The 19,861-nt window shown below is 33.1% G+C and overlaps 1 protein-coding gene across 3 annotated transcripts; it reads left to right on the forward strand.

Annotated features, from left to right (window-relative positions):
• The first annotated feature begins 8,252 nt into the window (after window positions 1-8,252).
• LOC102605913 (putative E3 ubiquitin-protein ligase LIN) lies at window positions 8,253-14,102 on the forward strand. 3 transcript variants are annotated; one of them, XM_006341212.2, is made up of 14 exons: window positions 8,253-9,045; window positions 9,191-9,424; window positions 9,522-9,607; window positions 9,684-10,799; window positions 10,870-11,014; window positions 11,130-11,384; window positions 11,491-11,797; window positions 12,006-12,130; window positions 12,209-12,325; window positions 12,607-12,738; window positions 12,813-12,935; window positions 13,148-13,405; window positions 13,578-13,823; window positions 13,898-14,102. In XM_006341212.2, exons 1-14 carry the CDS (start codon window positions 8,353-8,355, stop codon window positions 13,913-13,915), a joined length of 3,855 nt encoding a protein of 1,284 aa, XP_006341274.1. In that variant the 5' UTR covers window positions 8,253-8,352; the 3' UTR covers window positions 13,916-14,102. The 3 variants fall into 3 exon arrangements, with proteins under 3 accessions (XP_006341274.1, XP_015161551.1, XP_015161552.1); XM_015306065.1 differs by having other exon boundaries at window positions 10,873-11,014; XM_015306066.1 differs by having other exon boundaries at window positions 8,969-9,038.
• The last annotated feature ends 5,759 nt before the right edge of the window (window positions 14,103-19,861 follow it).

Here is a 19,861-nt window from a genome sequence, read left to right on the forward strand (position 1 = left end):
CCAGTACTGTAAGGGAAGTTTTGAGTGATATAACAATGCTCTGGCAGTTTCAAGCAAATACTTATGCTTTCTTTCTACAATACCATTCTGCTGTGGTGTATAGGGGCAGGTTCTTTGATGGATAATTCCTTTATTTTGGAGAAAATCAGAGGTTTCTTTATTCGTAAACTCCAAGCCATTGTCAGTTCTAATGGACTTTACTGTGGTTTTGAATTGGTTTTCTATTAGGTAGATTAAGGCTTTAATGGTTTGCAGTGAATTACTTTTGCAGCTAAGCAATTGAGTCCATGTTGATCTACTAAAATCATCAACCATAGTGAGGAAATATTTCTGATTTGTATGTGTTGGTGTGTGATATGGTCCCCACAAATCAATGTGAAGCAATTCAAAAATTTCTGTGGATTGTATTGTTGTTTTATTGGGAAAGGAAAGTCTTGCTTGTCTTGCCATTGGACAAATAGTACAGGTGAAAGGCTATTTTGGGGCAAAAGAGAAAGGTATTGTGGAGATACCCCTCATTTTTCCAAAGGGTACATGACCTAGCCTTGCATGCCACAAATGATCCACATTTCCATGAGACATACATGACTTATGAGAATCAGCAGGACACAAATTTGTAACAGGTTGTTGTGGATTCCAACAAATGTCTTTATTATTCTCATGAAATGATCTTACAAAAGGAGTAAAAGGGAAAGGGATTTTCTCATGTGATACAGGATGTGAAACAGAAAAAGGTGGAGTTGAAACAAGTGAAGAAAGACCAGATGATTTGCTGCAGTTTGGACATCTTGAACAAGTGAAGTAGAGGCCATCTTTTGCACTACCAATCTCCAGAGGCCTCTTCAGAGAAGGGCCCTATATAAGACACGATGAGTTGGTGAAACTAATAACAACTTTAAGTTGTGAAGCTAAACACTGGACAGAAATCAAATTAAATTTAAAGCTAGGTACAACTAATACTTGATATAGAGTCAATGTTGAATTTAGATAGGCATCACCAATCTCTGTCACTTTCACTTTATATCCATTAGGTAGTGTAACTAAGAATGGGTAAGCTAGAGGTCTGATTCTAGTAAGCAAGGCTTTATTATATGTCATGTGATTTGTGGCTCCTGAGTCTATAATCCATGAGGCAGCAGATGATGCAACACATTTACAAGACAATTTACCAAATTCAGTTATAGAGGAATGACAAGCTAAGATACCTGCAAGGTTCACAGCTCCATGTCCATTTGCAAGGTTGTCTACAGAATCCCTGTGTCCATCATTTGTGGCTTCTCCATGAACATGAATGTTTCCCAACAAATTGAGCAGCTGATTGTACTGGTCATGTGTAAGACTGTGAGTCAAATTGTTCTCTTGTTCCTCATACTTCTCAGAAATTGAACTTCTTGAACTTCCATGGACATTTGTTATTGATCCTGAGTTTCTTCCCTTAGTAAACTTGAAATCCTGAGGGAATCCATGTAGCCTATAACATTTTTCCTCAGTGTGACCTGACTTCTTACAATAGTCACAGAACAAATTTGACTTGTTGTGATTTGGTGGATATGTTCGGAAAGAATTTCCTGAATTACTAGATGAACCTGCATAGTAACCAGATGATGAATTACTAGTAGGATTTGGTTTATACACACCCTTGCCCCCTTCTCTATTTGGAGTATAATTTGTTCTGAAAGTGCTAGTGTTGTTGCCTGCAATAGAGTGCCTGGAACCTGAACTACTGCTTGCAGATACACTTAGTGAAGTGGAGTCCAGATGAACTCGAGAATGAGGCTTGACTTCTCTTTGCTTTTCCTCCTGAACTAGGATGGAGAAAGTCTGAGCCATGGTAGGTAGAGGATTCATCATCAAAATACTTCCTCGAACAACTGTGTAAACTTCATTTAAGCCCATTAAGAACTGAATGAGGCGTCGATCTTGTTCTGCCTTGTGCAGTTTATTCTTACCCCCACATGTACATGAGCAAGTGCATTGTGTAGTAACATCCAAAGTAGCTAATTCCTCCCACAACCTCTTGATGTTAGTGTAATATCCGGTGACATCAAGGTTACCTTGAGTAAGATTGCTAAGTTCCTGTTGAATTTGGTACTTTTTCGCACCATTTGCCTGGTCATATCGATCTTCTAATTCCTCCCATAGTTCCTTTGCATTGTTTACATATTAGCTATCAGCTAGATCCTTCGACAGAGAATTAAGAATCCAAAAGGTTACCATATTATCACAGCGTTCCCATTGATCATACGTAGGCGAAGTAGGAGCTGGTTTCTCAATTTTGCCATTGATGAAACCTGTCTTGTTCTTCACAGAAAGTGCTCTGAGAATTCCCCGTCGCCATGATCGATATCCGGTGCCATCGAAAACGACTGGAGTGATTGATGACCCAGCGTTCTCTGAAGGATGCACATACAGGGCATTATTGGAATCATGATGGATCTGCGTTTGTTGAGTCTCAGCAGTCAAGGTCGGTTGATCTGTACCAATCGCCATGAATCAATAGCCAGTGATAATAAGAAGAAAATGTATGAGAAACGAAGAGTGAGATCACAAATCACGGAATATCAGATTGAGAATTGAGAGAGAGACGATTGCGAGATCGCAAATCGAGAATCGAAAAGAGAATTGAATCAATGCGGAAGAGAAACGAATCAATGCGGAGGAAGAATCCCTCGGCTATGATACCATGTAGAAATCGTGACTTCCTAATCAATATTGACTAAGAACTCCATGGGAGGAGCTCTAAGCTTTGACAGAGAAGAACCAGAAGTGAAACTGTATTTGTGCAAAATGAAAACTAAATTATCATTGAGCTAATCTTTGTACATTTTACACATTGAACTAACTAACAAAATGTGAATCTAACTAACTGGAAAGAATAACAAACTAACTAACTGAAAAGAAATAAAGACTAATGATTTACAATCTTCAAGTCCTACATGTACTAATTTATCAAATACAAATACATGATCTTAACATAGTTATTTTGTTTACTCGTTAATTTTTTAATTTGTATTTTATTATTCACATAACTTCAATTTATTATAATATATGAACAGTAATAAGTGTATTATCTAATCACTTCATTATATTTTCAAAACATTATCTCCCCCACCCCTCCGTCCCTCTTCGTACCTTTTTTCTACTATACTTTAATTATTTTTCGCTAGTTTGACTTTGAGTTTTTTTTTTATGTTCATTAAATTCATTAGTTATTGAGATTTTAGTTACGTGGTATATATAATTTAAGACTTTTGAATTTAAGTTACTTAAATTTTTATATTTCAATACTCATTGATTAGAAAATACTTTTTCATCTAACTGAAAGTCGTGCTCTTCACATTTTTTAAATTATAATTTCTAAATTGTTTTCTAATTTTGTCCTGACTCACGGTTAATGCATTGATCAATAATTATGACTTTTCATTACTGTATAAGAAATGACACTATACACTCTATACATGTTTCCTTTTTGACATGTATAATTTGTAAATGAATCAAATAAATTTACATAATTAATTAGTTCATCCCAGAATTTATGAATTCAAATATCTGCAAATTGAACTAAACAACAGGTTGAAATAATAGAAGAAAATGCACTGTTTTCTTTTTCAAAAAAAAGTTTTTATATACTTTTTTCTCAAGTGGCATTCTCATCTTTGTATAAAATTTCAGAAGTAAGTTTTGTTTTAAGAATGCTTGAATATTTTTTTCATTTGGTGAACACGACTATTCCTTGCTTCTAATTTAATTTCTCTAAAAAAAAAAATATACTCAATTATTCTAATGCAACACAAAGAAACACCCATTATATTGTGTGTGAGATTGTAACTATTCATATTGATTTTACTCTTACAAAATGGAACACTTTTTGAGATACTAAAAATACTATTAATACAAAATCAACATAACAGAGGAACGACAACCAAATCCGAATACCAATTGAGTTCAATATATGCTAAAATCACATAAAAGGAAACATTTTAATATTTGCTTTAAAAATGAATAGAGTAGGACTAAATCATGAAAAAAGAAAATAGGAGATGGAGAAAACAATTATCAAAGTAGTAATTCATGTACTTAAAATATCCAAAGATAGCATAAATAATCCATTGTCATAAAATATTTCAGAATACCTTCATTTCTCTATCATCAATTTATTCTTCTTCATCATCGCATTGGAGAGGATAGTGATTACTTCACTCATACAAAAACAATGTCAGATAAAACATTAAAATATAGGGCATATAAACATACAATACATTCTTATACTAACTCTCAATTATTTTTTTATGATCTTAGCGAGTGCAATTTATTTTTTTGTTGAGATGTTAGTTTGCTATGTTTGGATTGTATTTTGAATAGTTGGTTTCAAGAAGGTGTGGGTGATGAAGATAAGAATAACATTTTTTTTTAAAAAGATGTGGGTTATAAGGTTTAAATGATTTTTAAGGATAAGGTTAGTTATTTTTTAAAATTTAATTTTTAAATTAATTATTTAGGTATTTAATAATGACTAATTTTGTGCTTTTTGCCAAAGGACGTGTGTTCTTCCCATTTTTTACTGTCTTTTTTTTTGGATTAAAAGTTTTTTTTTCTTTCTATTTTAAATAATGCATGCTATATTGAGATTATTTTAATTAATAAGTATATATTACAACAAATTGATACAACTTGAGTGAAAGGGAGTTTTAGAAAAATTTTTTAAAAAGTCTCAAGTGAATAATATTTTTTATCTCAATTCAAAAACACTTTCTTCTTTGTTATTGTTTGAAATAATTTTTTCCTAAATGATATGATAAATCAATTCTTTTTCATTATTTTGTCATAAGTTATAATAATAATTTTTTAAAAATAAATTTAGTTAGTATTATAAATCTTATTTTTATCTTATTTTAATTAGTATTAAATCTATTTTTTTAAATATTGACATTTGTCATTATTTGTGTGAGTTGATGATATGTGTCTATTTTATTTAATAGTGTGTATTTAAATAGTTGTATAATATCTAATTATTTATTATTTAAAATTTTAAAAATTTGTGGGGCTGATATGTGGCATTTTTTCTTCTCCTTTTATATATAGATTTATAAATCAAACTCATGTTGATAATACGCTTGTACTTTTATCTTATTGTGTCTGTAAAATTCATCTCTCGAGTTGGCATATTCCAATCAACAATTAGACAATATAATAAGAATCTCCATCCACCATTACATGTTCTCTGATCGAGAAAGATGATGAACATACAAGACAATGCATAGATATGAATTGGAATCAAATTTGAAAAAAATAAGGTTGATTTAGGGATATAGGAAGAGAAAGCTTTGGAGATGATAAACATAAGGAATAGTGACCGTAAAACATGTCTGAAAATAAATGATTAATCATGTAGTTGCATATTTGCTATTTAATATTTAAATAAATCTATAATAAATAAATAAAATATACTATAGTTATGTGCCTTAAATATATAACAAAGTTTGCCATATTATGTAGTTTTTCCTTTATATAATAGCAGGGGGCGAAACGTGCAATGCACATTTTCAGGACTAGTACTACTAAAAGGGGGAAGCTCCAACCTTTAAAGTTAGATTACCATTTTACCCCTTCATTATATTAAAATGTTATAAATTATTTAATTAATTAAATAGTAAAAATAAAATTATAATTCACTCAAGGCTTAATTACATGTTTCAGGTTCAAAAATAAAATTCTGCGTGTTTAGATATACAAAATGTCAAAACATTTCAAATTCTTGGCTACGTTAATTTAGAAACAGTTAATATTTAAAGGAGGCTACTTTTTTAAATGTTGTCATACTAAATGTTAATAATAGCTAAAATAATGATAAGAAATAATAATTTCTCATTTTACAAGCTTTCCAAAATTAGTTTATACATTTCCGGAATGATTATAAATAATTAAAAATAAATAATAGGTATATAATTTAATAAAATAATTACTATAAAAACTTGGAGTAGCTTATGACTTTATATGATTTTCTATAGCACTAATATTATAAGTTCAAAAATACTTTAAAGAGATAAAAATAATTTTAGAAAGAATTTTTTTCACTACCCCATTAACTACACATACATACAATGTATGTTATTTATTTATGTCATTTATTAAATTAATAAATTTATATTATCTTGAGCTCGTAGTTATAAAAATTTTGCAGAAATTGAAGAGTTGTCTTTTCATTATTCAATACAGATTATTATATTAGTCAATTTTCTCCATATATTAGCTCACTCTTTTGCATTACTCTTATTTTACTCAACATACTTCCTTATTCATGGTTAGGTAAATATATTCTACTGATTTTTCTTCTCTTCCTCTTATTACAATTTTACATTTTTCATTCCAATTTATTGATACTATTTTTCCTAATTTTGTCTTTTCTTTTTTTAATAGAAGTTATTGTGTGCAATCCGTATTATAATGCAAAAAGAAAAATTGACTTTATAGTGTTTTCAAAAATATAGATATAATTGTTGTTATGCATTTCAAGTTTTCTTTATATATCCACGGTTGAATGTTGATGTATAGATTGAAAGTTTCTCAATGAATTGCAGGGATTTTTACGAGGTATGATTGATTAAACTCATTGAAATACATATTCTTAGTATGCTTATAGTTTGAAATTTGAGGATATCTATTTTCATTTCTTATCTTATACATGTTTTCCAATTTATATTACAATCAAATATTTTTTTATTTATAAAAAATTTATAACTATAGACATATATTATGCAATCATATAATATGGGATATAAGTCCAACGCACGTATCCAGATATATATATATATACATAAAAGTTGGGGGACCGCATATAATTTAATTCAATAAATGATAATTTTGCCATAATTTAAATGTGTTGTTGTGAGCTACACAAAGCCGCACAAGAAAGTTCTTCAAAAAACTCTAAGCTAAACTAAAAGATAAGATTCAATATTAAGAGTTCTTCAAAAAAATCTAAGCTAAACTAAAAGATAAGATTCAATAGTAAGTTTCTTAAAAAATTACTAAGTTAAACTAAAAAATAAGATTCAATAATCCAATAATAGATAGATTGTGCTTCTTTTTAGCCCTTTGTGAGAATTTGGGTCCAAAATTCGAGAAATTTCAATTCTACCCATACCCATACATCCGGGCCTCGCTAAAGTGGCTGGGAGTTCGCTAAAGCGACTATCCATATTCCTAAAGCGAACTACACCTTTCTTGGCCCCTCCACAGAAGTGGATCCCGAGTGGTCGCTTAAGCGAACCTTTGACTTTAGTTGACCTTGACCATTCGCAAAAGCAAACACTCTTTCGCTGGTGCAAGATCAGAGACAGTTTTATGTCAGTTTCAGCTCATTTTTCCACTGTTTTCCATCATGTTCTTTCAAGCGATAAATACCTAAAATCAACACAATTCAATGAATAATTAGCCTCTTTCTCTCTTTGAGTGCCACAAAATCATAAGAAAAAAGCTTCAAATGAGTGAAAAAATTTCACTTATCATACGTCACCGGAATGAGGGTTCTCTTATATATATATATATATATATATGAATGAGATGATTAAAAATAAGTGGGATTCGCTTACGAAAAGTGATGAATGCCCTCACATATCTCACATCTTATATGAAATTTGGACTGTGACAATAATACAAAAAAATGTAAGTTGGGGGGACCACACTACCCCATATAATTTTGCTCAATAATTGATATTTTTTCCATAATTTAAATGTGTTGTTATGCCTTAGTCACAAAAAATAAAGACAAATACGCACAAGAAAGTCCACAAAATAGGGTGTAGAAAAGAAAATAGAGAGTATTGAAAACACGAATTTGGCTCAAATTATTAGTTTCGTCCCTGAATTATTGACAGATTTAGAAATACCCCTCTACTCGACTAACTAAACTTAGATAGCAAGTGATCTTAAACTCTTGTAGGAGCATGGACTCTTAATAAAAAGTCGAGAGAAGTGTTGAAAATACCCTTTAGGGATATATTTCACTCACATTGCAAGATCAGATGTGTATTTAACTTCAGTTAGTCAAGTAAAAAATATTTTAATACTGTCAATAGTTTGGAGATGAAATTAATAATTCACGCCGAGTTTGGATATTCCCTGTCAAGAAAATATGGTGGTATGGGTCAAAAAAAAGAGCCGGCTATACGGCAAAACATGTTTTTGTCACTTGACTTAGAATAAGAATGTATAGTTATTGTAACATTTGTCATTTGGCAAAGTAAGCTAAAATAGCCGTCCCTGTGTGTACTTTTAGCTCCACTTCACCAAAGTCAAAAAGACTTTAGTTCTATAGCTCCAAAAACTTTTGTAAAACCATTTTCGTTTCACATGGCTTCAGAGAGCATTCTCCGCCACACCAGCGTGTTCTTATCGGAAATTCTTGCTCATTCTGAGCTCCGTCACTGGCTATTCTCACTCTTTCATCAATCCGCTGATCAATCTGTTGCAATTGAAACTATAGAAAATGCAGCTTCCACTTCCAATTACTCCTCTCTCAAACTAGCTGCTGAAAAGATCCTTGTTTCATTAGACTCTGAAAACACATTTTCTTCCTTTTTGTTATCTCTCGTTTATACTCTTCTGCATAAACCCGTAGATGCTGCTCTTAGTCTTCTTCATGTGTTTTACACTGATCCTTTCATTGCAAGAGTGGAAATTGCACCTCTTGTTTTTGAACAATTGTTTCTCATTCATTTCATTCCTATTCTTCACTGGTACAATCACCAAAGGTCAACAATTATGCCATTATTCAACGCGGTTTCAGCACCTACCAAGTCTTTGTCAACTATAAGCAGAGAGCAAGCCTCTCAGTTGAAGGATTTGGAGAATGAGTACGAGGAAATTCTTGATGAGAATTGTAGAGTTTTTTCTCGATATTTCAAGGAGGTTTTGCGAGCCAAATATCAAGACAAGATTATTGATCCACCATCTGTAATTGTACAAAGGAGTGACTGTTTTGAGTTTAGCAAAGATGAGGAGATGATCAATCAAGAATATGGATTGAAAAATCGACGGTATAATGTAATGCTTTACTATTATTTACAATTCTACCTTAACTTTACTTTGTTGTTTACAGTATTTTATTCATCTTATCACACAATGGTTTGCTGCTTTGATTTTTACTTTAGTTTTCTATGACTGATTATTGTTGCATATATCGGTGCAGCCAATATGGACTGATTCTGTTGAAGGAGACAAGTCAGTCATGAAATTGAATAGTAGTAGCAAAGAGTTTTCCAAGTTTCCGTCTTTTTATCCTCAGAGAGTTTCCCTGAAAGTTCTTACAAGTCAAAGATCATCAATAAAATCAAAGCCATCCAATTTTGATTTGGAACATCAGTCTTGTTCAAGTGATGATTCCAATGATCCTTGTTCCACTGAATCCAAGGGCGAAAATGAGGTAACCGATTGATAATAACAATGAATCAGAATAGCCTGAATACTGATACACCTATACAGATTGTTCTAGTTATTAAAGTGATCCTTGTGTCTTTTAGGATATGAACAAAATAATGTCATTGCTCATCACAAGGCAGACGCAATATCTAAACGAGAAGCAGCCTATTGTCAGAGAATCAAGCTGGTTGGTATAAATAAAGCACTTGCTAGAATTATACATTTTTTTTTATATAATATTTATGATTTTATTGCTATATCAGCCATCCAGATTCTTTAATGGAATCCAGTGGAAAGAATACACCACCAAAGGATTTTGTATGTCCCATAACTACACATGTACTTGAAGATCCAGTGACTCTTGAAACTGGTCAGACATATGAAAGAAAGGCTATTCAAGAATGGCTGGAGATGGGAAATGCCACTTGTCCAATAACACGGCAGAAGTTACATAGTACTCAACTACCGAAAACAAATTATGTGCTCAAGCGCCTCATTGCAAGCTGGCAGGAAAAGGACCAAAATTCAGCTCCTCTTCATAGGTGTGAGCCTGAATATCAACCAGTAAAGAGACCAGGTCCACGTACTAGTTTAGGAGGCCTAGGTTCTTTAGATGGAACCATCAGTGAGCTTCGTCGTACAATAACCAACCTCTGTACATCAGAGATTCTAAGAGAGTCTGAAATGGCAGTGCTACAAATTGAGCAGTTCTGGAGAGAAGGTCAGATGGTTGATATTCAGGAGATGCTCTCAAAACCTCCAGTTATCAATGGTTTTGTAGAGATCCTTTCCAATTCTGTTGATCCCGATGTTTTGATGGCAACGATATTTCTCCTCTCCGAGCTGGGATCAAGAGATAATGGTGTCATCCAAACACTGACCAGAGTTGACACTGATGTAGAATGCATTGTTGCTCTTTTTCAGAAGGGATTACTGGAAGCTGTTGTTCTGATCTATCTATTGATGCCATTTATTGGAAATCTTGCAGAAATGGAATTGCTGGACTCTCTTCTAAAAGTTCTCATCAGTCGTGAGGAAGACTTGGTTAGCATGTTTATGAAGCCCAAATCAGCTTCAGTGCTTCTTCTTGGACATGCTCTTAAAAACATAGAGGATGAAAGAGCTTCCAAAATTGTCAAGGGGTTGACTTCGGCAAAAGTAGTAGAGTCTATTTTATGCAGCTTGGAAGCTGAATTAGTCGAAGAACGACTATCAGCTGTGGTTATTTTATTGAGATGCATGCAACAGGATGGAAGATGCAGGAATATGATAGCTGATAAAGCTGAATTAACACACCTGTTAGAGAGCTTCATTGAGTCGAACGATGCAGATAGGTTTGAGATTATCCAGTTCCTATCTGAACTGGTCAAGTTAAACAGGTATATTACTCTTAACTATATGAAATTCCATCTTGTTCAAATGTCTTCACTCACTGTATTATTTCTCCAGAAGGACATTTAATGAGCAAGTGTTGCACATTATTAAGAATGAAGGTACTTATAGCTCAATGCACAGCCTCCTCATATACCTACAGACAGCTCTCCCTGATCAGTGTCCTGTTGTGGCTGGCCTACTTCTACAACTTGATCTGCTTGTACGAGTCTTAGTTTATATCTATTTCATCCTCAACCTAGTTCTCTTTTTTTTCTCTAACTGGACATGAACAATCCAATCTCATGTGAAATAACATGGGCTGTCTTGAACTGCAGGCAGAACCAAGGAAAATGAGCATCTATAGAGAGGAAGCTGTAGATGTCCTAATTATGTGTCTCAAAAATTCAGATTATCCTGACTCTCAAATAGCTGCTGCTGAGACACTTTTAGCGCTCCAAGGAAGGTTTTCCTATTCTGGTAAACCTCTTATTAGGGAGTTTCTACTTAAACGTGCAAGACTTGACCGGACAGATCATAGCAATGCAGCGCAAAATGATACTGGATATCTGTCTAGTAGTCAAGAAGCAATGGTCAGCTTCATTCCTATAAATGATACAGTAGCATTCCTAAATCATGTTACCAGATGTGAAATACTTAATTTCAATCCCCTTATATTCTGTAAAAAAACATTTATAGGAAGAAGAGTTAGCTGCTGAGGACTGGGAGAGGAAAATGGCATTTTCTCTGGTCAGCTATGAATTCGGATTACTATTTGAAGCTTTAGCAGATGGCCTGAAGAGTAAATCAGCAGATTTATTTTCTGCATGTTTTCTGTCTGCTACTTGGCTGGTATACATGCTGACCATCCTTCCAGACACTGGAATTAGAGGAGCAGCAAGAGTATGCTTGCTCAAGCAGTTTGTATCAATATTCAAATCTTCAAGGGATACAGAGAATAAAGCACTTTGCTTGCTTGCACTGAGGAGCTTTATCAGTGAGCCTGGTATGTGGAACATTCAATATCACAACATTTATCATGTAGGCTTTTGGGTGTATATGAGTAGTAATCAGTCAAATTGATATGGAAATCATTTGTCTATACATGATGTATTTTTGACATGCTACTGTGGCTTAGTTGGTCATGGTTTTATATCGAAGACATAATGTTGGTCATTGAAGATTATTCTTATTTGTCATATGATGAATTTCAGAAGGACTGCATGATCTAACAATCCATGTGAAGGATATACTTAAAGGTTTGAGAGAACTAAAGAAATCATCCACCATGGCTGTTGAAGTTTTTAACCTTTTTTCAGAAGAGCGAGAATCTAGTGCTGTAAGTTTCTGGCATATCCCCACATTTAGTTATCAACAATATTAACCACCCTAATCATCCAAATTTTATTGTTATCAGGATATGTGGAATCATAAAGAAATTGCACTGGAGGATTGCAGTGTTAACGGTGAAGTCTCTTCAATTGTGTGCTTCAGAAATAAAGTTTTTTCCAGTCATACAGATGGAACTATAAAGGTTGATATATGCTATTTTCAGAAATGTCCGTCTTTTATCACTTGTAAATAAGTTGTGAAACATTACCTTTAAGATATGCTAAAGAAAAAGAAGATATGAGATGTAATAAATGTTAAGAGTGGTCTTAGTCTGCCCCTGCGTATCATGAATACTTGTTTATCAAAATTGTTATAGAGCAATGTTTAGTAAAAGGACCTTGGTCAAGTTCAGTGTCACCAGTTCAATTGTAGAACAAAAGCTTGCAAGGTTGAGTTTGATGGGAAATTTCTTTATTCTTGAAGGTATGGACAGTAAAAGCTAAAAGCTTACACCTCATCCAAGAAATCCGAGATCATCTCAAAGCTGCGACAAGCCTGGTAGTTCTACAATCAGGAGAAAAGTTGTACAGTGGTTCACTTGATAGAACTGTGAGGGTAAGAGATACATCTCTTAAGCGCATAACACATACGGTTTATCTTTCTAAACCTGTCTGTCCTGTCACTTGTAGGTGTGGTCCATCCAGGATGAAGGAATAGAATGTGAAGAAATTCATGAAATGAAGGATCATGTCAATAACCTAATGGTCTCAAACAGCTTGTCATGCTTCATTCCTCAGGGAGCTGGCATTAAGGTCAGTTCTCGAGAGTCTTTAAGTACAAATTTAGAATGTTCACTTCACATTTTGTGAAAATAATAAACATTGATTGATTAACAAACAATCAATAAACATTGATTGTTTGGGACTTGTTTTGTAGTAGAAATCTTGCTGAATGTTGATAATGAGTTTGTGTGAGAATTATTGGAGGTTGTTCGTTTAACTATGTCTTGTATCCCAAAAATCAGGTGCATTCATGGAATGGAGCAACCAAACTTTTAAATCAACAGAAGTATGCAAAATGCCTGACTCTTGTTAAAGGAAAACTGTATTGTGGATGTGTTGATAACAGCATTCAGGATATTGATTTGCCAACTGGAACAATTAACTCTATTCAAAGCGGCTCAAGAAAATTATTAGGGAAATCAAGTCCCATATACGCCATACAAGTTCATGATGGACAACTATTTTCCGCAGCTACTTCCTTAGATGGAGCAGTTGTGAAGGTATTGTCAAGCATGCGATAGATTGTTATTCATCAATATTAGTTTTAATCTCTGCATTAGACACTTCATGCTTCTTCACAAGTATGACCACCATAAATAGTCTTAAATATTGAACATCTGAAATATACTCATTAACATATTTTGTATTTCTATTCCTGTTTCGCAAAAAAAGATATGGAATACATCAAACTACAGCATGGTTGGATCATTGCAATCCACATTAGACGTTCGCACAATGGCTGTCAGTTCAGAGCTGATTTATTTAGGGGGGAAAGGAGGAATTGTGGAAGCCTGGTGTAAAAAGAAACATAATAGAGTGGAGACACTACAAACTGGTATAAATAGCAAAGTTGTTTGCATGGCTCTTGATACTAATGAAGAGACTTTAGTCATCGGAACATCTGATGGCAGAATTCAGGTAGACGACTACTTTTCTTTCACTTCAATTAGTATCTTATAGTGATATCCTTTGAACTAAAATACGTTCTGCAGGCTTGGAGACTGAGTTGAAGTACAATGGTGTAATCAGCTGGTTTATCAACATTCTTTTCAGGAAATAAGCAACGAAAATGCCTGTATCAACAATGTTACTAAAATATGTACATAGTTGAATTCGTTATATCAATAAACTCTTTGGGTTTGATCTCAACTTTCTGTAGTTCATTTTGTTCAATAAGAAATGTGGATAGCCGAATGATTATCCATGTTGAAGTAAGAACCGCGTGGGTCTTCTAAACAAGAAGCTCATTACTGCACTTTGTATAGGTAAAAAATAACCAAGACATGTGACCGTATGGAATAATGACACAAGGAAGATAACAATGGTAACGACGTTACTCCAAAAACTAATGGTATGATTGATGATTCAATCCATACGAATAGTACCCGGCCAAGGGTTGGAATGCCCATAGGAAAAGTCAATAGTATGTTGGGTTTTAAAAGGTGTGAATGGAAAATGAAGCGTTTGCGACTTTTATGAAAAGTTGCGACTTTTATGAAAAGTTGCGACTTTTATGAAAAGTTGCGACTTTTATGAAAAGTTGCGACTTTTATGAAAAGTTGCGACTTTTATGAAAAGTTGCGACTTTTATGAAAAGTTGCGACTTTTATGAAAAGTTGCGACTTTTATGAAAAGTTGCGACTTTTATGAAAAGTTGCGACTTTTATGAAAAGTTGCGACTTTTATGAAAAGTTGCGACTTTTATGAAAAGTTGCGACTTTTATGAAAAGTTGCGACTTTTATGAAAAGTTGCGACTTTTATGAAAAGTTGCGACTTTTATGAAAAGTTGTGACTTTTATGAAAAGTTGCGACTTTTATGAAAGATTGTGACCTTTTCGAAAGATTGTGACTTTTCCAAAGAATTGTGACTTTTCCGGTAAGGCACAATAAAATCCTTTTCACACTACCCTTTGTTTTCTATAAATTAAGGGATTTCCTCTCATTTTAGTAAAGAACGAATTTTTCTGGACTTCTTCTACTACTACTAAATCTAGTATTCTAAGTTTACTTTACTGTCGTTGAGTGGTTCGCAGACACCATGGTTTTAGGTATCGATACACCGGTGAGTAAGATCGTTCTATCCTGGGAGGATATATTCCATTAACCTCGGGTACTTGAGGGGAATAATTTCCTTAAGGGGACACTGTGCATTCAGTGGCTCGATTTTCTTTCTTTGAGAAAAATATTTTTATATTGTTTCTAATCTGTTTCTGATTCTATTTTATTTACTAGTTTTAATTTTCTAGTTTGAAAATATTCTTTAAACTTTGTTGTTTCTTATCAAGTTCTTCAAAGTATTGTTCTAAGTATCTTAGGAATACAAGATGAACAACAATCTTAAGGAAATTAGTATAATGTTGGTATTTCTTATATTCTACTGATTGAGAGAAACAGATCATGGAAGTAGAAGATTAATGCATTACTTCTCCAGAATTTGGTGCTTTGTTTAGCAAGGTCGAAGTGAGAATGTACTAGAAGAATTGGTGGTATTTCGGTTAAAGATTATACCAGGTAACCTTATTATTATTTATCTAAGGAGGAAAATAGTTTCTAAAAGTTAACAGTTTTGATATTTATCATGTATGTCTTTGGAAAAAGATCTGCAAACCATATGATTTTTGAATGAATTTTCCTTGGCAAAAAAGTGTTGCTTTTAAAATTCTTTAGTTTGCAGAATGAGAGATGCACATTTTTGTTTGATAAAATAGAATGTCAAAATGTTAGTTGGAAGGCTATTTGAAAAAAAAAGTATATCTATGTGATAATCTAAGAATATGTTTAATTTTGTTTGGAGACTAAAAAAAAACGTTTATAGTTTTGTACTCCATGTGAAATTTGATTGTGTCTAATTTTTGTAGACTAAAAACTTTAGTAGTTTTCTACTCTGGAAAAATTAGATTATGCTATTGATTTGAAGAATATGAAAACTTCACATAATAAGTCAATGTTGTACTTTTGACTTTCTATAAACTTCACTGTTATATAGAAATAAATTGTACAAAAATTTTTTTGTCTTTATTGTTAGTATTCTAAATACTAAGTGGTATGTCTATTTGTGATAGAGGAAAAATACCAGTGACTTAGAATTTGTGATTTTGTGCCTCTATGGAATGAACTTTGACATTGTGTAAAGATTGTCAAAGAGAATTGAAGCACTATAATTCTTTTGTAGAATGATATTTTCTAAAGAGGTTTCATGTTGCCAATGACACTTTGATAGCAGAGGAAAAAAATATGTGGAAAAACTATTTTCAAATACTTGAAAAATATTTTTGAGATCATATTTAAAATGTGGGGGGTTCTATGCTTATGACAAAGATAAAATTAGACTTAGTGTCTAATTTAAATTTGGAGCACAAGATGTGAAATTTGATGATACTTTTGTATTATGTTAGACCCATAAAATTCTTGGAGTATATTTGATATTGTGATCGTTGAGTTTCTCTTTTACTAGTATATGGTATGACTAGTATGAAACTACCAAATTATATGTATACTTGTTCAAAATGATTGAGTTTCTTTTTATGAAAAAGTGTCACTTAAAATGTTGTGACTTTTCATGAAAAGTATATGTCTATTAAATATAACTATTTGTATAGACATGAATATTGGTGAATAGTCATTTGTCATGTTTTGTAAAAGAATCATTTGGACTATGTTGCCTTTATTGGACCCGATGAAACTTTGTTCATGGGTAGTTCTATAACAATCAAATTGAAAGTTATGGAAAGGTCCTTCCAAAAAGGACATTTGACAAGGTGATGACTCTAAACAATGTTTGTATCACACAAAATTGTAAGAAATAGGAACAAAATATTTGTGAGAAAAAGCTACCTCGCGGAGAGCTTTTCAAACTCAATATTTTTATTTGTTCCTAATTGATTGAGTCAAACTGTTTGTGACATGAATGGGGCATGTCAATTACAAAACCTTGTAAGGAAAACTGATCAACTTAGAAGTTTTGTCTAACTTTGAGTGCAATAAAATAAAAATGTCAAGTTTGTGTGGAATCTAAGTATGTTATAAATCTGTTGAAAGGAATTCTAATCCCTTAGAGTTGATTTACACTGACATTTGTGATATGAAGTCAACACCATCTCATGGTAACCGAACTTTGAAGAAAATGATGGATGCATTACTTATAAGTTCAGGTTTACCACAAGACTTCTGTGGAGAAACTATCCTTACTGCAAAAGGGATCAACAAAAAGTTTCGTCTTTTCAGAAAGAAAGCAATTTTGTTTGCTCAGGACACAATCTATTCCATATGAGAAATGGAAAGGAAGGAAATCCAACTTGAAATATTTCAAAGTGTGGGGGTGTCTAACCAAAGTCCAAGTTCCTATTCCTAAAAGGATTAAAATAGGACCTATGATTGTGGACTGTAAAATTAGACTTGAGTAGTCTAGTGCAGGGTCTAAAAGACCTTGGAAAGAAAAAAAAAATAATGTACTTAATGAAGAGATTCAGAGGCGTAGTAAATGTCAAAGGACATCTACTTCTTTCTAATATGATTTTGTAACATTTCTTATGTCTTCTGTAGACTTAACCTTCTGGAAAGATGGTGTCAATAGTGAGATTGATACAATCTTGAGCAACCATATTGGAAGTTAATTGATCTTCTTCCAGAAAATAAACCTTTGGGTTCAAAGTGACTCTTCAGAAGGAAAATGAAAGTCGATGGAACTGTTGACAAATATAAAGCAAGACTTTTTGTCAAAGGCTTTAGACAAAAATAAGTTCTTGATCTTGTCGATATATACTCGTCAGTAACTAGAATTATATCCATTCAGATGCTAATATTATTAGTTGTGGTATATGACTTCCAAATTCATCAAATGAATGTGAAAACAGCTTTCTTAAATGAAATTTACATGGAACAGCCCGAGGGTTTTGTGATTTCTGGTAAAGAAAAGAAAGCGTGCGAACTTGTTAAGTCACTTTATGGACTAAAACAAGCACCCAAACAATGACATAAGAAATTTGACCAACCATGTTGGAAAATAGATTTTAAGAATGATGGAAGTGATAAATGTGTTTACATTAAAATCACACGGTCATTGTTTGTTTGTATATTAATGACATGTTGATCATCAGTAGAGACACTAATGACATAAATGCTACTAAACGTATGCTAGAAAGCAAGTTTGATATGAAAGATCTTGGAGTTGTTGATGCGATCTTAGGTATAAGAATTCTTAGAACTCCATAATGTATAGCATTGTCACAGCCTCATTGCATCGAAAAGGTACTTGACTAGTTCAAATATTTGGATTTCAATATTGTCAAGACTTCAATAAATGTGAGCTTTGCATTTCAAATGAGTGAAGGCGAAAGTAACTCACAATTGAATTGTGCTAGAGTATTGGGAAGTATGATGTATATCAAGAAGTGTACACGATCAGATATAGTATGTGCTATTAGTAAAGTGAGTCGGTTCACGAGTAATCCCAATCAAACTCATTGGATGGCAATGAAAAGAGTTTTGGGGTATTTAAAACATACTCAAAACTATGTCTTGCATTATAACATTATCCAACAGTATTTAAAGGATATAGTGATGCAAATTGGATCACCGGGATCAAATGAAGTAAAATCCACGAGTGGATATGTATTTACTCTTGGTGGAGGAGCAGTCTCTTGGAAATCTTCCAAAAAAAAGACATGTATCACTAGCTCTACAATGATCTCTGAGCTAGGTGCGCTAGATAAGGCCGGTGAATAAGTTGAAAGACTCCGGAATTTCTTGATAGATATTCTTTTTTGGTCCAAACCTTTGGCATCAGTATGCATACAATTTGATAGTCAAGATGCAATAGGTATGGCATGAAGCATGATGTATAACGGAAAGTATCATCATATAAGATAGAGACATAATACTGTTAGAAAACAACTACTCTCTAGTGGAATTATCACAATTGACTATGTAAAGTCAAAGGACAATGTGTCGGATCCACTTACAAAAAAGAATGCTTAATGTTTTTAATGATTTGCTAAGTTTGGCAGATTTGACCAAATAGTGTATCTACGAGATGACACAGTTAGAAATCATGTATGTGAGTGTGAAGTGTAAGCCGCTTCAAAGAGAATTATTGTCAAAAGCCTATTCTCTATATACTCATGAAACCAGGAGGTGTTCATGGCTGAAACGAACACAAGCGTAAGAACCATAAACGGTAAAGGGTTAATTGTGTGACGTATACACCAAAGCTCGACGGTTCAAAGATATCACATCTACCGATTGATCAAATATATCCAACATATGTTCACTACGGAAAGTCCAAGGGGAAACCTACTTATCCAGATGCAATTAATTCTTGCTTGTAAAGTACACATACTTGTCTATTTCTTTGTCTTGGAATCATTCCCCATTCGTGCGGGGGAATGTTGGGTTTTAAAAGGTGTGAATGGAAAATAAAGAGTTGCGACTTTTATGAAGAGTTGTGACTTTTATGAAAAGTTGCGACTTTTATGAAAAGTTGCGATTTTTATGAAAAGTTGTGACTTTTATGAAAAGTTGTGACTTTTATGAAAGATTGTGACCTTTTCGAAAGATTGTGACTTTTTCAAAGGTTTGTGACCTTTCCGGTACGGCACAATAAGAACTTTTTCACACTACCCTTTGTTTTCTATAAATTGAGGGATTTCCTCTCATTTTAGTAAAGAACGAATTTTTCTGGACTCCTTCTATTACTACTAAATCTAGTATTCTAAGTGTACTTTACTGCCGTTGAGTGGTTCGCTGACACTGTGATTTTAGGTACCGATACACCGGTGAGTAAGATTATTCTATCTTGGGAGGATATATTTCATTAACCTCGGGTACTTGAGGGGAATAATATCCTTAAGGGGACACTGTGCATTCAGTGGATTCGATTTTCTTTCTTTGAGAAAAAATATTTTTATATTGTTTCTAATCTGTTTCTGATTCTATTTTCTTTACTAGTTTTAATTTT

This window comes from Solanum tuberosum, unplaced genomic scaffold, assembly GCF_000226075.1.
Source record: "Solanum tuberosum cultivar DM 1-3 516 R44 unplaced genomic scaffold, SolTub_3.0 scf00022, whole genome shotgun sequence".
Taxonomy (NCBI): Eukaryota; Viridiplantae; Streptophyta; class Magnoliopsida; order Solanales; family Solanaceae; genus Solanum; species Solanum tuberosum.